Here is a 17,178-nt window from a genome sequence, read left to right as displayed (position 1 = left end):
AGGGCTGCTGAGGATGGTTCACCAAGACTGAAAGTTCTGCACCAGCAATGAAAACAAAAGCTTCAACTATCATCACCAATACCCAAAGGCAGAACCCTGATGGAAAAATGACACTTCTGGAGAAGAGAAATGGAATGGTTGTGGATCCACTTAGAGAGGTTTATAAAAATAAGCCTTTTAACTTGCAAAGCTGATGTTCTAATTACTGCACCTGGGTCTTAATAGAAAAATATAACTTCTTCATTTACCTAAATGGCTGGACAAGTATGGAACACTTTTGGATAACTAAAGGGTTGCATAAAAGCTACTGCTGCTTATGCTCTGAAGATAAAGATAATTGCGAAATACAAATCTAAATAAGCAGGAGTTGTTACTCCTGCTCCTGTATGAACCAAAACATAACTTAGATAAGTTACTTCCCCACTGATACTCATTGGTAAAAAGAACTCACTGTATGCTACTAATCATCAGGGTCTTAATACATGTTCAAACTATCCGTATAAAATGTTCTGTAAATTTAAAAATTTATCTCACACATTTATACCGTGCCCACGGATTGGTGGCAGCCATTGCGTTCAACCCTGCAAAGGTGTGCATGCATGTGTTTGTGAAAGCTCACATCCCACTTGCCAACTTTGTGTTGACAGCACAGGATTCTAGTTTAGGGGAATAAACAGAAATAACTCCATGCCTGTTTTTCCCCTTTCGTGATTAGTACCATCAAGGTAAACACAACTTGCCACTTTTCAGAAGGAGACAACTCAGCTTCCCACATGCAGCGAGTAGATGTGTAAAACTAAAGTATGACACTGCGGAAAGTTGAACACTGCATTTTCCTGTGCTTTTCCAGTGCTCCTCTTTGGGACTTGCAGTGCTCAGCATGGATGTTCTCTATGGAATCCAGTGACAATCAAGAAAGATACAATCTATGCTATATTTTGATAGCTCTTCGTTCTCCTGGAAAACTGACCTCATTTTTTCCCCAACCTTCAGTTGTTCAATTTGTTGACTGTGAACAACGGGAGGAGGGAAAATACGTTTTGAATATAACATTGCCAAGAATTAAGACCAGCCAAAAATGGACTCACCATCTTCAACTGCTCTTTATTAAGCCACATTTGCCTAATTCTTATCGAATGAATCTTTACGAGGGAGAATCTGACTCAGGGCTCTCACCATAAGGCCAAGAAATAGGCTTCAGGGAGCTCTTTCAGCCAAGGCTGAAAAACGTCATTTTCATGTCAATCCAGCGGTAAAAATGCCCTCTGCTCCCTTTTAAGACCAAGGCCACAGCAAGGAGTGCTCGCTTTGTGAAAAGATCAAACAGCAGTCAACATTTTACCAGCACTCAATAAACAAGTTAATATTTGGCTGGAATCTGAAGGTCTCTTTCCCTTTGGCATATTTCTTGGATAATAGAATAAATGTCATACCAGTACAAGATGGCATATTTACAAAATTGTACCCTGTTTTGCATAACCTAATGATGCAGCAGTTCTTGAGGAATGAACATTTCAAATCTGCTAGGAGAAGATTGCCAAATCTATGACTGCTTCGAATACTTGCCAACAGCATATCAAATTCAGAGAGATCTGCAAAACAACCTCTTTCACAAGTTTAACAGTCTCCCCCCACCTCTAGTGCATGGTCTTCTGGCAGCACATGACAGCTACTATCTGCATCACCCTTCCTTCCCACCCACCCCCAAGTCATCAATTCAGCCCCTCCCCTCCCTCCCTTTGCACATGTCAGTCTGGTTTCCTCCAGGCCTTCTCTTGATCCTCCTTTGGGGAACTGTTCAGTTTTAGGGCTCATCTATCTGGCTTAAAATCTCTTCTAGTTTGCAATCCTGAGACACTTGTGGAGCGATTTGTCCGCAACACACATGTGGCATTATTCTTTACTACATCTGGCTCTCCACCTTGTTCTATTTTATAACACTTGTTCCAGTGCTGAACACCACAGTACAACTTGGGAAGCATTCTGCAAAATTGAACAGCCCAAAGCCCCTGACCTGGGATTGCTTCACACACCTTCATCACCTGGTGATGGCCATATCAAGTGAGGATATTTAAAGGCGAGGCCTCAATCCAATGCAATAGGCAGCCTGATTTTAGCACCAATGCCATCTCACAATCTCTGGTCACAATGAATCCCTTTGAATGTTCACATGTTCGGCTCCTGGGGACCTCCCTGGAGTACGTACTTGAGTAAATTAGACATCAGTGTGTTGCATCCCCAAATATTAATAGTTGCTGGTGATGTGTGATGCTGGTGTGATGCTGGTGCCCCAATTGGTACAATCAGCTTTGAACAGAAATCACTTCTCATGTGAAAACAGGCACTGTAAGTTCTGATTAAACTGGGTTTCACAAAAGCAGGACTCTTAAATGGTGGATCAGTACTACATATCACTATGAAATGTGTAGGCTCCAGGACAGCCTGCCTGCAGCCTTAATAATCACAGAAATTGGAACTGTAAATTCCAGCCAGCATGGTTTTATTTCCTTGAGAAAATAAATAGGAATTCTTGGAATGGCAATCAAATACATGACCATCCATTTAATAGCAACATTAGGGAATGTGCTCCTCAACTTGGAGAAAACAAGACAGAATTCTGTAAAGGAGCTTCTGCCTATACAATTATCTATACTAGAAAGGTTTTTCCGCCAAAAGAATTAAATAATAAACTTCTGGCACTGTTGCAGTTGATTCTGTAGATTCTACACAGAGCTAATTGCCTTTAAGAGGAATTTTGGTGGAAGGAGGGAAGGAGGGAGGGAGAGAGGAAAGGAAATATTAGGATCACTGAAAGTGAGGATATTCTGATGAGATATTTTTATGTTTTTTTGTAGACAGGAAGGGGTGAAAACAGGGCAATTCATTGTTCCATGCTAAGAAGAAAACTTGGGCCACTGAAGGGGAGAAATCTACTCCAGATAATATCTTAAACCAAGATGATTTTCATTCCTTGCTACTTATAACGTGAACTGAATTAAACATTTCTTCCCTTAGGGGATTCACAATAATTTTCTTCCATATCTCCATCCCTCCATAACTTTCAAATTCTCCAATTTAATCCTCTGAGTAACACACTGGAAACCTTTAGCTTTTGGGTACTGGCAGTTTCAACGTGGACACTGCCAGCAATGAATGCCGTGCCAAGAGAAGTCGACTCCTGGCAAAAAGAAAGATTATACAGTCCTCTGGAGCCATCTGTGCTGTGAAGCTGCAGAGTGACATAGTGCACCCAGAGCACTAACATTTCAATCTGTAGAAAGTTAAGAGACTTCCAATTCCATAAGGGCTTTAGCTCTACCAAGTGACTTATTAGAACCCAAAGTTATTCGGCAAGCAACCTTCTTCCCCAAATATAGCAAGCACGGAGGGGTAGGGTAGAATAAAGATTCCATAACTAGTTGGATTTAAATTAGAAAGTTTTACTGAAAACCCAGACAACTTTTTAAGTTTAAATCTCTCATAGAGCTGAAAGAAGGTCAGTAATGGCCAAACTGTGACTCCAGGGTTCCCCCCCCCCCCGAAGACTGTAACACAGGGGCACCAAAACTTGGCAACTTTAAGACTTGGGGACTTCAATTCTAACTCCCAGAATTCTCCAACCAGCTGGCTGGAGAATTCTGGAAGTTAGAGTTGAAATCCCCAAGTTTTAAAGTTGCCAAGTTTGAAAACCTCTTATTAGTATAACAATTTTTTTCATAACTTGATAAAAACAATGAAAGAACTGTCCTGGATAGGATCGGGCCAAATTTACCTCACAAAAACCTTTGATTCAACTGCTTGAAGGAAAGTCACAAAGAGGACGTGGAGTTAACAGCTGCTGCCTACATCTGATCCCTATTTAAAATTAGCCTATCTATAATTCAGGAGGTAGCTTTTAAAACAAGTAGTGCTCGCAAGTTTGAAAGCCATTTCAAAAAATAAATAAATAACAGGGAACAGCACCACTGAGGGCAGGGAGTTCCAACAATTAATTATGAATGTGTAAACAAGTTCTTTCTTTTGCTAGTCCCAAATTTTCCCACATGTTCTTTCATGCCATGATTCTCCTCCTGCTAAGGGGAGGGGGAAAGACTGTTCAATTTTTTTTTACATTATGCATGACTTTCAACACTTCACCCATCACATCTTGTTCTTTCTCATCTTCACACCCAGCTTTTTGTTTTGCTTTTTAGAGACAGCCATAGGCGACTACAGTAAATGAGGACCTTCAAGTACAAGCTGCACATTTTACACCACGATATACATTTCATCACTAGTTGCACCCCATCAATTGTTTTGAATGTCCTTTTTTTGCCTTTTTTTTTAGCTTGTAGTACTTAGCTTATAGTACTATTTCTGAGGGGTGGTAGCCAGAAAGGTGTAGTCAAGAGTAGTCAGACTGTAGAACTCTATAATGACATTTTTAAAAAGTTTAAAGCTTTCCCTTATCCAGTGGGATCTGCCTCTAGCGGGTGGAGCTCATCTCCATTTCGTAGCTGAGGGAGCCAGCCTTGTCTGAAGACATTTCCATGGTCATATGTACCTATTTATCTACTCCCAGTTCCATGTCCATGGAGAGTCTTTCAGGAGGCAACTGGACTTTCTTGGGTTGTGTGTGTGTGTGTGTGTGTGTGTTTTACAAGAAAGTCCAGTTGTCTCCTGAAAAAGCTACCTTTGAGGCAACCATGACCTGGATGACTGAGACTCTCCATAGACTTTTAGCTGAGCACTTTGGGGTGAATACCCTCAAATCGTGTAGGAATATGAATGGATTTCCAGAAAAATTGCAAACTGCAGGAACAACCTGCGCTTCAGTTTGAGATTAAGACAACACAGACTCATCCCCAACAGCCTGCGCCTGTCTTCAACAGTGAAGGGACACAGGGCAGAAACATCATGCAGTCAAGAAGGTTCCACACCCATTTGCACTACTCAGGTGACCCTGAGGACACAGATAAACCTCCAAGTGGTCTCAACTACTCCCTAAAAGAGTGCAAATGACCAACTGTCTGCAAGGAGTATAAATCCTTCCATTCCCGACCATTCTGTCAGAGCTGAAGAAGCTTCTTGGATGAGAAGCGAAATGTCTTCAAAGAAGAAACAAGGAAGTCTAGTTGCTTCTTGAAAAAAGCACCTTTGGGACTTTGAACTGCTAGTTGGGCAGGAGCTGGGAGCTCCCTGTTATGCGGTATTTGGGTCTCAAAAGGCCAACCTTCCGTCCGGCATCTTAACTGCTAGGCTACCATGCTTCCTGCATAATGACATTATAATGGCAGTTTTATTTCCCAAGTAGGATGTGTAGATCTGAAGGGCAACACCACCTAACTCATTTGGACCTACCAAAAACAAGATCCAGGCCACCTGAGATGTTCTCATTCTGTTCTAACTATTTTGTGAGGTAACCTGGAGTGAGTGAATGGGACCGCCCTCTTCTAGGTTTCAGCAGTATTGGAAATTGGGACCTGAATAGGTGAATCTGCAAAACTCCAGGTTAATTTATTTAATAGATTTGTACAGTTGCCCAACTTAGGTTTTTAAGGGTTGGTATTTGTTTGTAGGATGTATCTTTGAGTCAGTTTTTAATTCCTGGTGACCCCAGGCCGCTGGACTTTTTTTGGCAAAGTTTTGTGTTTAAAGACCTCCGTCCTAGGGCTAATAGAAAGTCACTAGCCCAAGCTGGCTTTGTGCTAAAGGCGGGAGCAGAACTCACCAGTTTCTAGTTGAGGGTCTTAACCACTACACCAAACTGGTTCTCAAATGTCAGAAATCCAGATTTATTTATTTAAAAAATTTGTATGGCTGCCCATCTTAGATTTTTAAGTACAAAAACAAATTATCTGGTCGTCAAGCTCTCATTTTATGATTCTGGCTTTTATTTATTAGAAACATGGGCTTTTTTCTCCATAATTCACTCTTCCCTGTTCCCTCATTAAACCTGAACAGTAGATGCCCAGTAGCAGCATTTGTTACATGGATGCTACTTATTCAAGTAGCAACTGGAGTAGAGATAGGATAACTTAGGAATTTTTTCCCCTCCCTTTGCCCACAGTGGGTTTTGTGACTGAATGAGCTCAGTGTGTTAATTCAATTCCATATCTATTTCTATTTCAAAACAAAATATCTTCCACCCATTTTAGATCTCCTTATCAAATGTACACCCTCAATATGTACGTCCATTCCATTCCTTTCTGCTTAGTTTCTGCACACTTCAGCAGGTGTTCAATAGCTGTGGATGTGTCAGAATGCATGAATTTTTATTATGATGTAATGGAAAAATAGAAACAGTATGCTTAGATCGAATTATAATTTACTATAAAATTCTTTTTGGAGCAAAGGCATCATAAACATAATATTGAAGAAACAGAAACATGTACACAACTTACTCAAGCACAACATTTACAGATATGTACTGGCATGTAAAAATGCTGCAATAGCAGATATAATAGAAGATATGCTTGTTTAAGAGCAAGGTTAGCAGAGATATATCTCAGGCTAATTCCCCACTGCTCCTGGAGACTATACCACAGTTTCAATTGCAGTGCAAACTCCAAAAGTCAAAGAACAAATTAAATGCCTAAATCGGTTTTAGTGAAGAAATGCCACAGATTAAGAAAGCGGGAAAGAAAATATACTTTTATAAGTATCTGGTCAGATCCATGCAACCATATTTTCTTGATAAATGTGTCAAGTGATGCAATGGTAAATAGGATTATAATCTCTGGGCTGCAAATAGTATTCAGATTACACTAAAAGCCGCAAAGTATTATTTGCTGTCATCTAATGGTTTCCTAGATTATTGCAACCCAGAGAGGGTAGACAGAGTGTCTACCAAACCCAAATCTCTACACAAGGATATATCAAATAGCATACCAAATTAATTTCCCTAATAAAAAAATATCAGTTTTGCAAAAGTTATTTATAAATATTTATATTCTAATAGAGAACAGATGGAATCCATACTCCAAACAAATGCAGTCACCTAACCTCTACAATATAGCAAAACACTGTAAATAATTTAGGAAACATCTGGAATATATTAGCAACACTCAACAGAAACTGTTAGAATATTCTTCACTTAGAACAACTATTGCTTCTGATGTCCTAAATAAATTACCATATAACCACTTCTCTATAAGAAGGATAGGAAGTGGGGGAGGACTGCTATCACAGCTTGCTTCTCATGTTCCCCACATGTTATGTAGGACTTGATGTGTGTGAGTGTGATCCAAAGTTTATGGTAGAAGTACAGAGGAGAAAGGAGTATGTGAGTCACGTTGTGTGAGATTCATCTTGCACTGTTTAATTTTTGTACAGTAAAACGTGAAAGACATTTTCTTACCTCATAGAAATCCAGGTTATCATTTTTTTCAGGCAAACCCATGTAGCGTTCAGTATATATAGAATCTAGGATGGAGGGGAACACATAAAGGCGGCATTACTCAATATCTAAATGGTATGCTTGTGTATTTAACTCTGGTGTTCATTGGCATCTATTTACCAATATAGTGAATGTTTAATTGTGCTAAGTTTCCCCTAAAATTTACTGTTTCCTTAATAATAGGAACTGGAGATAATCACATTTTTAAATATTCAGTATGCAGTTGTCCATAGCAACAGCATTATTAATTATTCTCAGCAACCTTATGCCAAAGTAATATTATTCTCTCATCAACTGGAAAGAAAATGGAAGTTTTACTAAGTCTGTTTTCTCTGGCTGAATTGCAATAAACTAAGGATGCTATCAAGACAGGGCTATTTCTTTTAGGGTCATCAAACCATCAAAATAAACCATTGACTATTTCTTGACACACACACACACCTTCGGCATATTGTTTGTTTATTTAATTTTAAGCATTTTTTTAAAAATCCCAAACAAAGAGATTCTGGCAGTGTGTGTGTTGTGCTATGACATTTTTGGGTGTTCCCTCAAATACCTCATTCATAACCATAAAAAACTAGATAATTTCTCAATCTCCCTCAAACCTTAGCCAGACCCTATGTAATTGACAATAGCTGTACCTTACCCAATTCTAGTTTAAAGTGGTAGTTAAGGTCTTAGACAAGGGATTCCCAAACTTTTTGTCATACCTCCCTTTCCTGTAACCTTAATGTAAACATCCCCCCTAAAAATTCAAACACCAAAATGAAAACAATTGAAAGCAATACAATGAAACTTTGGGAAATGTGGATTTATTAACCAAAGGGTTTTTCACACCTCTCCTGAACTCTATATGCACCTCCCCAAGGAACGTATACCTCACAGTTTGGGCAACCTTAGGTAAGACTTGTGTGCGACTAGACCCAAAATTCTGAGTCAGTCATATAGGACATCGGTAGAGTCTGTACTACTCACTAGGTGGGATCCAAGTTTGTGCTTCCATCAATAGAAGCAAGTCCACCAATAGGAAGATTTCCCTTTCTCCAGAGCAAGAAATGCATCTCCAGTAAAGGAGTTGGATAAAGTCCTGATAAATTAGGAAGCATCTGGTAGCATGACAGTATTTCAAATATCTAGCCACTTTGCAGGCTTCCAGAAAAGGAAAAGTGGAAGAGGGACCATATTTGCTGCCTTGAGCTTCTTGATGAAAGGAGTGATAGAGATGACTTAAAAATAAACACTCCCAATACTCTGCAGTTGGCATACTGGAAATCATTTAAAAGAGATTGCTGCCTATATAGGCATGTCATAGAATATTGCCTCTTGATAAACAGATCAAGATATGATTTTTCTGGAGATAGCATACTCATTTGCAATGAGAGTAATCTATGAACAGTTATGCATATTCTAATACATAATCATTTTTTTTAAAAAACTGAATGGTAAAATGTAACCATTGAAGGTAGGACAGAAGATGTTAGCACTGATATTCAAAAGGAAAACATGAAAAGGGGGGCTTAATTACACAAATGCCATCCTTTCTGACTTCTAGCAACCAAATCATAGCCCCAATAAAAAGCAGAAACTCAAGAAGCCATCACAAAGCTTACCCAATCAACTGATAATTAGAATCAAAATATGAGGCAGAAATATACAGCTTTAATGTTCCAAATCCCCTTTTGGGAGTTTTTAGAACATCGAGCAAACTAATAATAAGTGTTTGATAATACTTTAGTATACATAAGAGGCAACCAGCAGTATCATTCAATTAGTAAATATTCTAATAAATGATTAAAATTGTGACCCTTCTTTCCAAAGCTCATTGTAATAAAGGAACTTGGTAGCGGTGCCAACGAATTCTATGACATTCAGAAATGATCCCTCCAGAGTTTGGAACACATGGCACTTTTGAGGAATGCAAATGCAGACATTTGCATTATAGTAAAATTTCAAATATTAAGTAATTTTGTGCCATTTAAAGGTTAAGCAAATTATCTTCCTTTCAAATCCAAGTTTCCAGTAGGGGGGAAAATATATTAATCTAGGGACAGATTAATATAATACCTCACATGAGTTCAGGAAGGCAGACCAAATGGTAGTTTCATGTGGGAGAATTATGTATCCAACTATTCATACTTGATACCATTTCCCACTGTGACTTCTGTGGTACTTAACAAAGGATCTTACGACTTTATTGTGAATAAATAAACACACACCATAGTATTGCCAGCGTGAGACAGGTGCCACAGCTATTCCGCACTTGAACACATCACTTCCAGCTCCTAGGACCATGGAAGTTACATAACCTCCATAAGACTGAGAGAAAAGAAACATTATTATTTCAAACAGGTCAAGAGGGATACAATGTTCTTCTCACAAAGTCTGTGTATGTGTGTTTGTGTGTGTGTGTGTCTGTGTGCTCGTGTGTGTATGTGTGTATGTGTTAAAGAATAGCTTTGCTTGTATCTCAGTTTGCTGAGTAATGAGGCAAGGCTTGTTCTAACACCACTTTTTGGGGGAATAAAACCCTTTGTAAAACCTGTATAATATCTTAGTCTTAGTTTCAAAAAGAGACATCTCTAGGTTGGGCTAGGGAGAATGAGACATAATCTCATGCTCTCCTTCATTTTATATAGCTGCCAACTTGCGACTCAGGGAAACCTGAATCTGAAGCTGTCTGGTCATTTCTCTTGTAATGAATAACTTTTACTAGAAGGAAAACATTTTGTCAGCAACAATTCACTTCTTTGTAACTAAAACTTCGATTTAGTTAGCTGCCCAAAGTTGGTTATATGAAGGGTGGCTGAATAAATGTTTTTAATTAATTATTTAACTAACTAACTGATGTAGGAGTTAAATTGTGATGATGCTGGGAGAGGGGAATTTAGATTGGTTATTGCAGATACAGATTACATATGACAGATTACAAGTAATAATTCTATCGATTATCAATTTTAATGTGTTAATACAAAACATTGTGTTTGCTGAGATTTTCTGAGATAGTCTAAAACCATTTGATGTATGTGAGTTCAGCAATCTTTCACTTCATTTTAAGGTCTGTAATTAACTAGGAGACTGAAGTACTCTATTGTTTTGACCTTGTTTTGACTTGCGTTTATAAATTCTTCAGTATACATGCAAACTTTGTGCTATGTAGATAGAGTCCAAAGGGGCAGATGCTGGTGCATATCACATCATGTCCAGCATGTGAAGGCATCTCGCATTGTGTATGTGTACTTCTTGGGGCCCACAATGGGGCTGTTGGTATAAATGTGGGGATAAGCTAGACATCTGGGTTTGTTCCAGGGCCTGGTTCCCATCATTATCCTGTTGTTTTTTGTTGCATGTGAAAATATGCTTCAGATGGTTAGATGGTTTTTTGTATGCAAACAAGGTTCTGAAAACGCATAGTATCATTGTCTATTATGGGCTTCAGCATATTAATAATGCATTTGAGTGGTTTGAGCTCTGACCTGGAGGAAGCAATCAGTGAAGTTTGGTTGTGATGTCATTGTGGTCTGTTTTTTAAGTGGACCTCCCTGGAAACTGATCTGCCTTAATAGATTTGTCTATTGATCTCATTGGATGGGTGGTTGAGTATCATAAATACCAATACCCAACCAATGTTCAACTAACAGTTGAATATCTCTGTCAAGCACAGCTGCAGCACTGAGATTGGCTAATAGAGCTATCATCTATAGCCAGACTATAGTTAGAAAAGGTCCTTTCAACTCCTTTTTAAGCTAGCCTAGACTAACATAGCTCTTCCACTCCACAGATGAGCCTGAGTATTTGTGCAAGGAGACATCCCCTTGTGTCATAAAATATTCCCTTGATATCACAAAAATATAATGAGAATAGACTTTTAAGTGGAAAGTTGGCCCAATCATTGTAAAATGCAATCAAATTCCCTGCAACCTTATATAGAAGCCAACCTACACTAGAAACACAGAAGAGGACAGTGTGACAGACTAGATTCAGTGTAAAACACAATGCAGCTTGCTTGATTTTTGCTTATCATGTTGTGTGAACAAGCAATTAAAGTTTGTACACTATGCTTTACGGCTTAATGTAGTGTATGAACCTATCTAACTATGGTTTACTCAATAAACTCTGAATAAGCAACTCATGGCTTAATGCAAGGTACAAACCCAGCCACATAGTTATTGTGGCCACTAGAAGATGTGAGAATGTAGAAAAAATGTCTTGCTGGATCAAGGCAATGACCCAGCTGTTCCAGTTTCTATGTGTCTGAATAGTCCATCAGATGGCATAAAGATGTGGGGAGAGATAGATGGAAGCAATAATTCAGGTTTTGAATGGAAACATTTCTCTACTTGTCTTAGAAAAAGGGTCAACTAAAATATAAAGGAGTAAAGAATATTTCCTGTGTCTCCACAAACAGCAATTTATCACAATGTGTATTCAAGTGAAACACCTTTTCTTACTAGCAGCAAGAAAATCTGAGCAAAACAATTAATACTTTAATACATACCCAGCCCCAAATAGCCATTTTGGTCTCATCAACAAAGCTCATTTCAGAAAACACCCTAATTAATAACAGAAAAGTGCACATATTCAGAAAAATCTTATCTTATTCTTCTTTGCAACAACTTCCTTTCCCCCACCAGCCTTGCTCCCTGGAGAACAGGCATATTAAAATGTAATACATAAATATTAATATTCAATACTTATTCCCAAACATGTTTTTTTTTCCTATTCTACTTTTAAAAATAATAATAATAATTGGATTACCAATAAGGAACAAAGGAAGTAGAAAGAAGGCTACTGGGGTTAGAAATAGAAGAGAAATTGGTGTATTTGTGTCAATCAAATTTTCATTTTCAAACTGCCCATCAAAATTCATTTCTCTGAATGCTACCGTCCAATTCATTGATCAAAGAATTAGGGAACATTAAGGAAAGGCCCGCACAAACATGTTTACCTCATGCAAATACAGTAATTAACTATGTTATATGATAACTGTTTGCAAAAACTGTGTATTAGGTTAAAAATGTACTGTTAAGTTTGGAATTTCTTTTAAAAAAACACCCAAGCTTTATATTAATACAGGTCTGTCAAACTCCTGGCCACAGGCTGAATGCGTCACATGCTGGCCATGCCCATGCCCAGTTTAGCAAAGGGGAAAATGCATCACGTGACACTGTCATGATGTGAGTTTGACACCCCTGTATTTATATGAGGGGATGATAAGGTAAAGGTTCCCCTAGCATATATATGCTAGTCATTCCCGACTCTAGGGGCCGGTGCTCATCTCTGTTTCAAAGCCGAAGAGCCAGCGCTGTCCGAAGACGTCTCTGTGGTCATGTGGCTGGCACGGCTAAACACCGAAGGCACACAGAACGCTTTTACCTTCCCACCAAAGGTGTTCCCTATTTTTCTACTTGCATTTTTGCTTGCTTTTGAACCGCTAGGTTGGCAGAAGATGGGACAAGTAATGGGGGCTCACTCCGTTACAGGGTGCTAGGGAACTGCTGACCTTTCTGATCGACAAGCTCAGCGTCTTAGCCACTGAGCCACTACATCTCATGATAAAATTTAGTAAACAGAAAAAACTAGAAACGAAGAAAAACCAAGCCTACAAAATTCTGCAAGGAGAAACATTGAGAGAAATCCAGTTAAGATGTTAACCATCCCAACCAAGGCAATGAAGGCAGAAACATACTTGGCTGCTGAGATCTGATCTTCAACTTCATAGGTTCCCAGTCTTCGGTATATCGCATGCAGAATTTTATCTCCTTGAAAGCCGCTTCCTCTACCATCGAAGCTGGCCACAATAATCCCTTCGGAGCTTGCCAGATACGTAGACCAGCTGATCCGGAAGGCAAAATCTGCTTTCTGACTACAAGGCCCTGCATATCTATGGAAAGAAAGTTGGTTGACTTGATCCATGCTGTGCTCTATTTGTTCTGCCCTTTCCAAATTCTTATATAAGCAGGGATTTGGTTAGAACAGAAAATCTCCAGCAGCCTATTCTTCAATTAAGTTTGCCACAAACAACGTAACAATAGAACTGAGATTCAGACACATGAAACATATCCTTATGGTATGCTGGATTTTGTATTTTTTATTATTATTTGTCTGGCTTTAGCTGTACTGAATGCTGATTTTGCTATACACAAATATGGCTGGAAATTTAAAAAAAGCAATATAGACAGCAATTTAGGTTAAAATGCATTCTAATCAGAATGGTATTTCGAAAGAATACTCTAAATAAAGAAAATTTAAAATTGAAGCACAAAATGATAAGAAATGAGACTGAATCATATGATCTTTTTTCTGGCATAATCAGTATATGGATTCTATGGTAGAATTCTATCTTAACTTCCATTTAACTCTCTCCATTGAATTGTTTCCATCTTCATCTTATAAAATAATGAGCTGGTTTTTAAAAAATTCATTCCTTTATGGTTGCTTTAGCGCTTAGAGCATGTCCAACAAGAAGTCAGAAATCCCCATTCTCTCATGAAACACAATGAGTAACTTTGGACCAACCTAATCTACCGTAATTTATTGTGAAGTTGAGGATAATCATGAACCTCCTGGAAGAAATCTCAAATAACATTAAATGCTCATGACTAAGTCCTATTGAAATGACTGCCCATAGAGATGGTTTCAATCTATATTACGGTATCTACATTCCGACTCTCACCGCAGGCCTTCATTCAAATATAGCAAAACTGAGTTTAAGCTGTAAGCATTTGTTCTTGCTTCATTGCAGGAATGTCTTGATGTCTCACACCTTTTTGCTTTTTTCCATAATGGAAGGCATTATGGATCCTCAATTATTCATTTTCCAAATATTGTTTGACATTGTGACATTTGCTAACAGATTACTGCCTTATCCAGAACATTCAAATCAGGTCTTGCATCAAAGCCCAGCAAACATAATTAGTGGCTTTTGAGCTGCTGCATGAGAGTATTGCTCTTGCCTATAGCTACTGGGGCTCCTGCAGCAATTACAGCTATGGGCCACACAGTCGCTTGCTCAGTTCCTCATTGAATAGTCTTATCCGACGATATTAACATTTCTGGAATATATGAAGAGCAAACACTCTTAATGAGTTGCCCAATTAAAGGGTAAAAGTTCCCCTCGCACATATGTGTTAGTCATTCCTGACTCTAGGGGGTGATGCTCATCTCTGTTTCAAAGCTGAAGAGCCAGCGCTGTCCAAAGATGTGGTGGTCATGTGGCCAGCATGACTAAACGCAGAAGGCACACGGAATGCTGTTACCTTCCCACCAAAGGTGGTTCCTATTTTTCTACTTGCATTTTTACATGCTTTTGAACTGCTAGGTTGGCAGAAGCTGGGACAAGTAACGGGAGCTCACTCCATTACACAGTGCTAGGAATTCGAACTGCTGACCTTTCTGATTGACAAGCTCAGCATCTTAGCCCCTGAAATACCACATCCCGTAGTTGCCCAATTATATCTCCCCAAATGGAAGTCCCTATGTTGATGCCATAAATGTTGATCAGGTGCAAGATGGCAGCTATGTGGCTCAGATTTGAAAAGCTTGTTCAGAATGAGGAGGCATAGATCCTTTTCAAAGTATTAAAGTAGCTGCATCCTGCAGGAGGCTTATATGATTGCTTCAAAGCCTGTCCTTGATATTGTGTGTACTCTGGGACAAATGCGACAAAGAATCTGTACCTGCATATACAGTTCATGCACAAACACTGTGGTAAACCTTCAAGGAGGCTGCACTTCTGAAAAGAGGCAGCTGCTTTAATGCTTTGAGGATGCCTATTTTACTATTGTTAACAAAAACCACAAAGTCCTTTTTCAATGTTTTTCACTCCCCTACTTTTTAATAAAGTGATCAAGTGCAAAAATGAAGAGGTCTGTTTTTCCCCTCGCAATAGATCTGAAGGCTAATTATATATCATCTGAAGAATGTACATAATTGAAAACAGATAATCTACGAATCATGGTCATGTTCACATCCCCCTGCATACTACCCCAAAATCCAAATGCTAATCTTCAATAAATTTAAACAGTGTACCAAGATCCACTTTTGCTGTTCAGAATTTTAATAAGCCTTTGATCATGGATCACTGAAATTTTAATTAGTGAAATGATTAATAATTATAATGATTATTATATATTATGTTTAAAATATGAATTAATAGGACAAAGATAAACTAAATCTTGTAACTACTGTATGCTACATTCCTTGCACGACCAATTTTTACCAAATATAGAATAATTACATTTTATTTACTATAAAAAGCAAATTTCTGTAATTTGCAGATTACAGGAAGAAGCTAATTAATGCAAATCCTTTAATATGTGCAGAGGAGTGTGAGGGAGGAATAGCATCAACAGCATATGTTCAGGATCCAGGAAATGTGCCTTCTTTGTTATAATTCTGTATTATATTTGCAGGGTCAGGTTCAGTAAAGATGTATGTGTACAGTACAATTGTCTAATCCACATTTTTCTAATGGTAGCTATCCTTTGGCCATTGTTTTTCATTTAACTGCAAACTGTACAGTAGTCCTGACCTAGAGTATACCAATTTATTTAAATAGGCTCAGCAACACATGTCAAGATTTAAGCCCATTTGGGAGATTGAATTTGCTTAATGATCACATGATTCGCTTAATGATGATTCACTTTATGATTGTCATGAAAACAGTCAAAATCAAGACAGGTCATATGGTGTCCTGCTTAATGATTGCAAGAACTGATGATGGAAATTCCAGACTCGGTTGTGGTCATTAAGTGAGACTGTCTGTATCTCATTGGCTGGAACAGCTGGGGATACTTGAAGGCAATGAAGAAAAGACTTTTGAGGGCTTGTCAAAATATGTGGAATGATGCAATTACTAAGGTTTATGCATTTGTTTCTGAAGCATATATGTGTAAGAGTGAGGTTTGGCTCTTAACATCATCACTGTGTGTGTTCAGAACACTTAATAATCACTGCAGTTTCTGAACTACCACTAGATGGCACCAGTGAAACTCCGAAAAGCTCTTTGCCTCCCTATAACAATGGTTTGGCTTTTTATAACCTATATCTCTGTAATGGCTAACCTTTTTGCCATTGTGTGCAAAAAGTGGTGGGAACGCAGGGGAGTCATGTGTGTGCATACTCACACCCATAATTCTCTGCACGACCCCCCATGCTTCCCCCACTTTTGGCACGTGATGGCACGGTGAAGCCGTTTTTCACCCTCCCCAGGCTCCAGACTCTTTCTAGGAGCCTGGGGAGGGCGAAAAACATCTTCCCCACCCCACCCTGAGGCCCTCCAGAGGCAGAAAATGGCCCATTTGCCAACTTCCGGTTGGACCGGTAAGCCCATTTTTCACTCTCTCTAGGCTTCAGAGGCTTTGTATGAGCCTGGGGAGGGTGAAAACGGCCCAATGTGGAAAACCGGAAGTTCGGGAACAGACTTCCAGGTTGTGTGTTGGACTGTTTTTCGCCCTTCGGAGGCTTCAGGCAAGCCTCCTGAAGCCTCCGGAGGGTGAAAAACAGTCCAATGTGCAAACCAGAAGTCCGTTCCCAAACTTCCAGTTTGCGCATTGGGCCATTTTTTGTCCTCCAGAGGCTTCAGGGAAGCCTCCGAAGGGTGAAAAAAACAGCTGAAAATCAGCCGGCCAGCATGCACACATGAGCACTGGAGGTAACAGGGCAATGCCTTGCGTACCCTCAGAAATGGCTACGTGTGCCACCTGTGGCATGCGTGCCATAGGTTCGCCATCACAGCTATATCTGAAAACCCTATTTCAGAACCACTATGCTTTTCTATATCATAAATTAATTGCCACTAT

General features: G+C 39.1%; 1 protein-coding gene across 1 annotated transcript in view; it reads right to left on the bottom strand.

Moving 5' to 3' along the window:
• DPP4 (dipeptidyl peptidase 4) overlaps nt 1-17,178 on the bottom strand; it is a 73,474-nt gene that overhangs the window by 6,275 nt on the left and 50,021 nt on the right. The window contains exons 20-23 of the mRNA XM_087709758.1: nt 13,065-13,259; nt 11,874-11,928; nt 9,595-9,694; nt 7,340-7,404 (exon numbers count right to left, since the gene is read on the bottom strand). Coding sequence (XP_087565884.1) covers nt 7,340-7,404; nt 9,595-9,694; nt 11,874-11,928; nt 13,065-13,259 — 415 coding nt within the window. The remainder of the gene's footprint in view (nt 1-7,339; nt 7,405-9,594; nt 9,695-11,873; nt 11,929-13,064; nt 13,260-17,178) is intronic.

The sequence above is a fragment of the Thamnophis sirtalis genome, unplaced genomic scaffold (assembly GCF_051295495.1).
Source record: "Thamnophis sirtalis isolate CommonGarterSnake01/CBP01778 unplaced genomic scaffold, rThaSir2_p1.2 scaffold_1, whole genome shotgun sequence".
NCBI lineage: Eukaryota > Metazoa > Chordata > Lepidosauria > Squamata > Natricidae > Thamnophis > Thamnophis sirtalis.
Note: the sequence above shows the minus strand (reverse complement) of the source record. Positions and strands in the feature narration are given on the sequence as shown.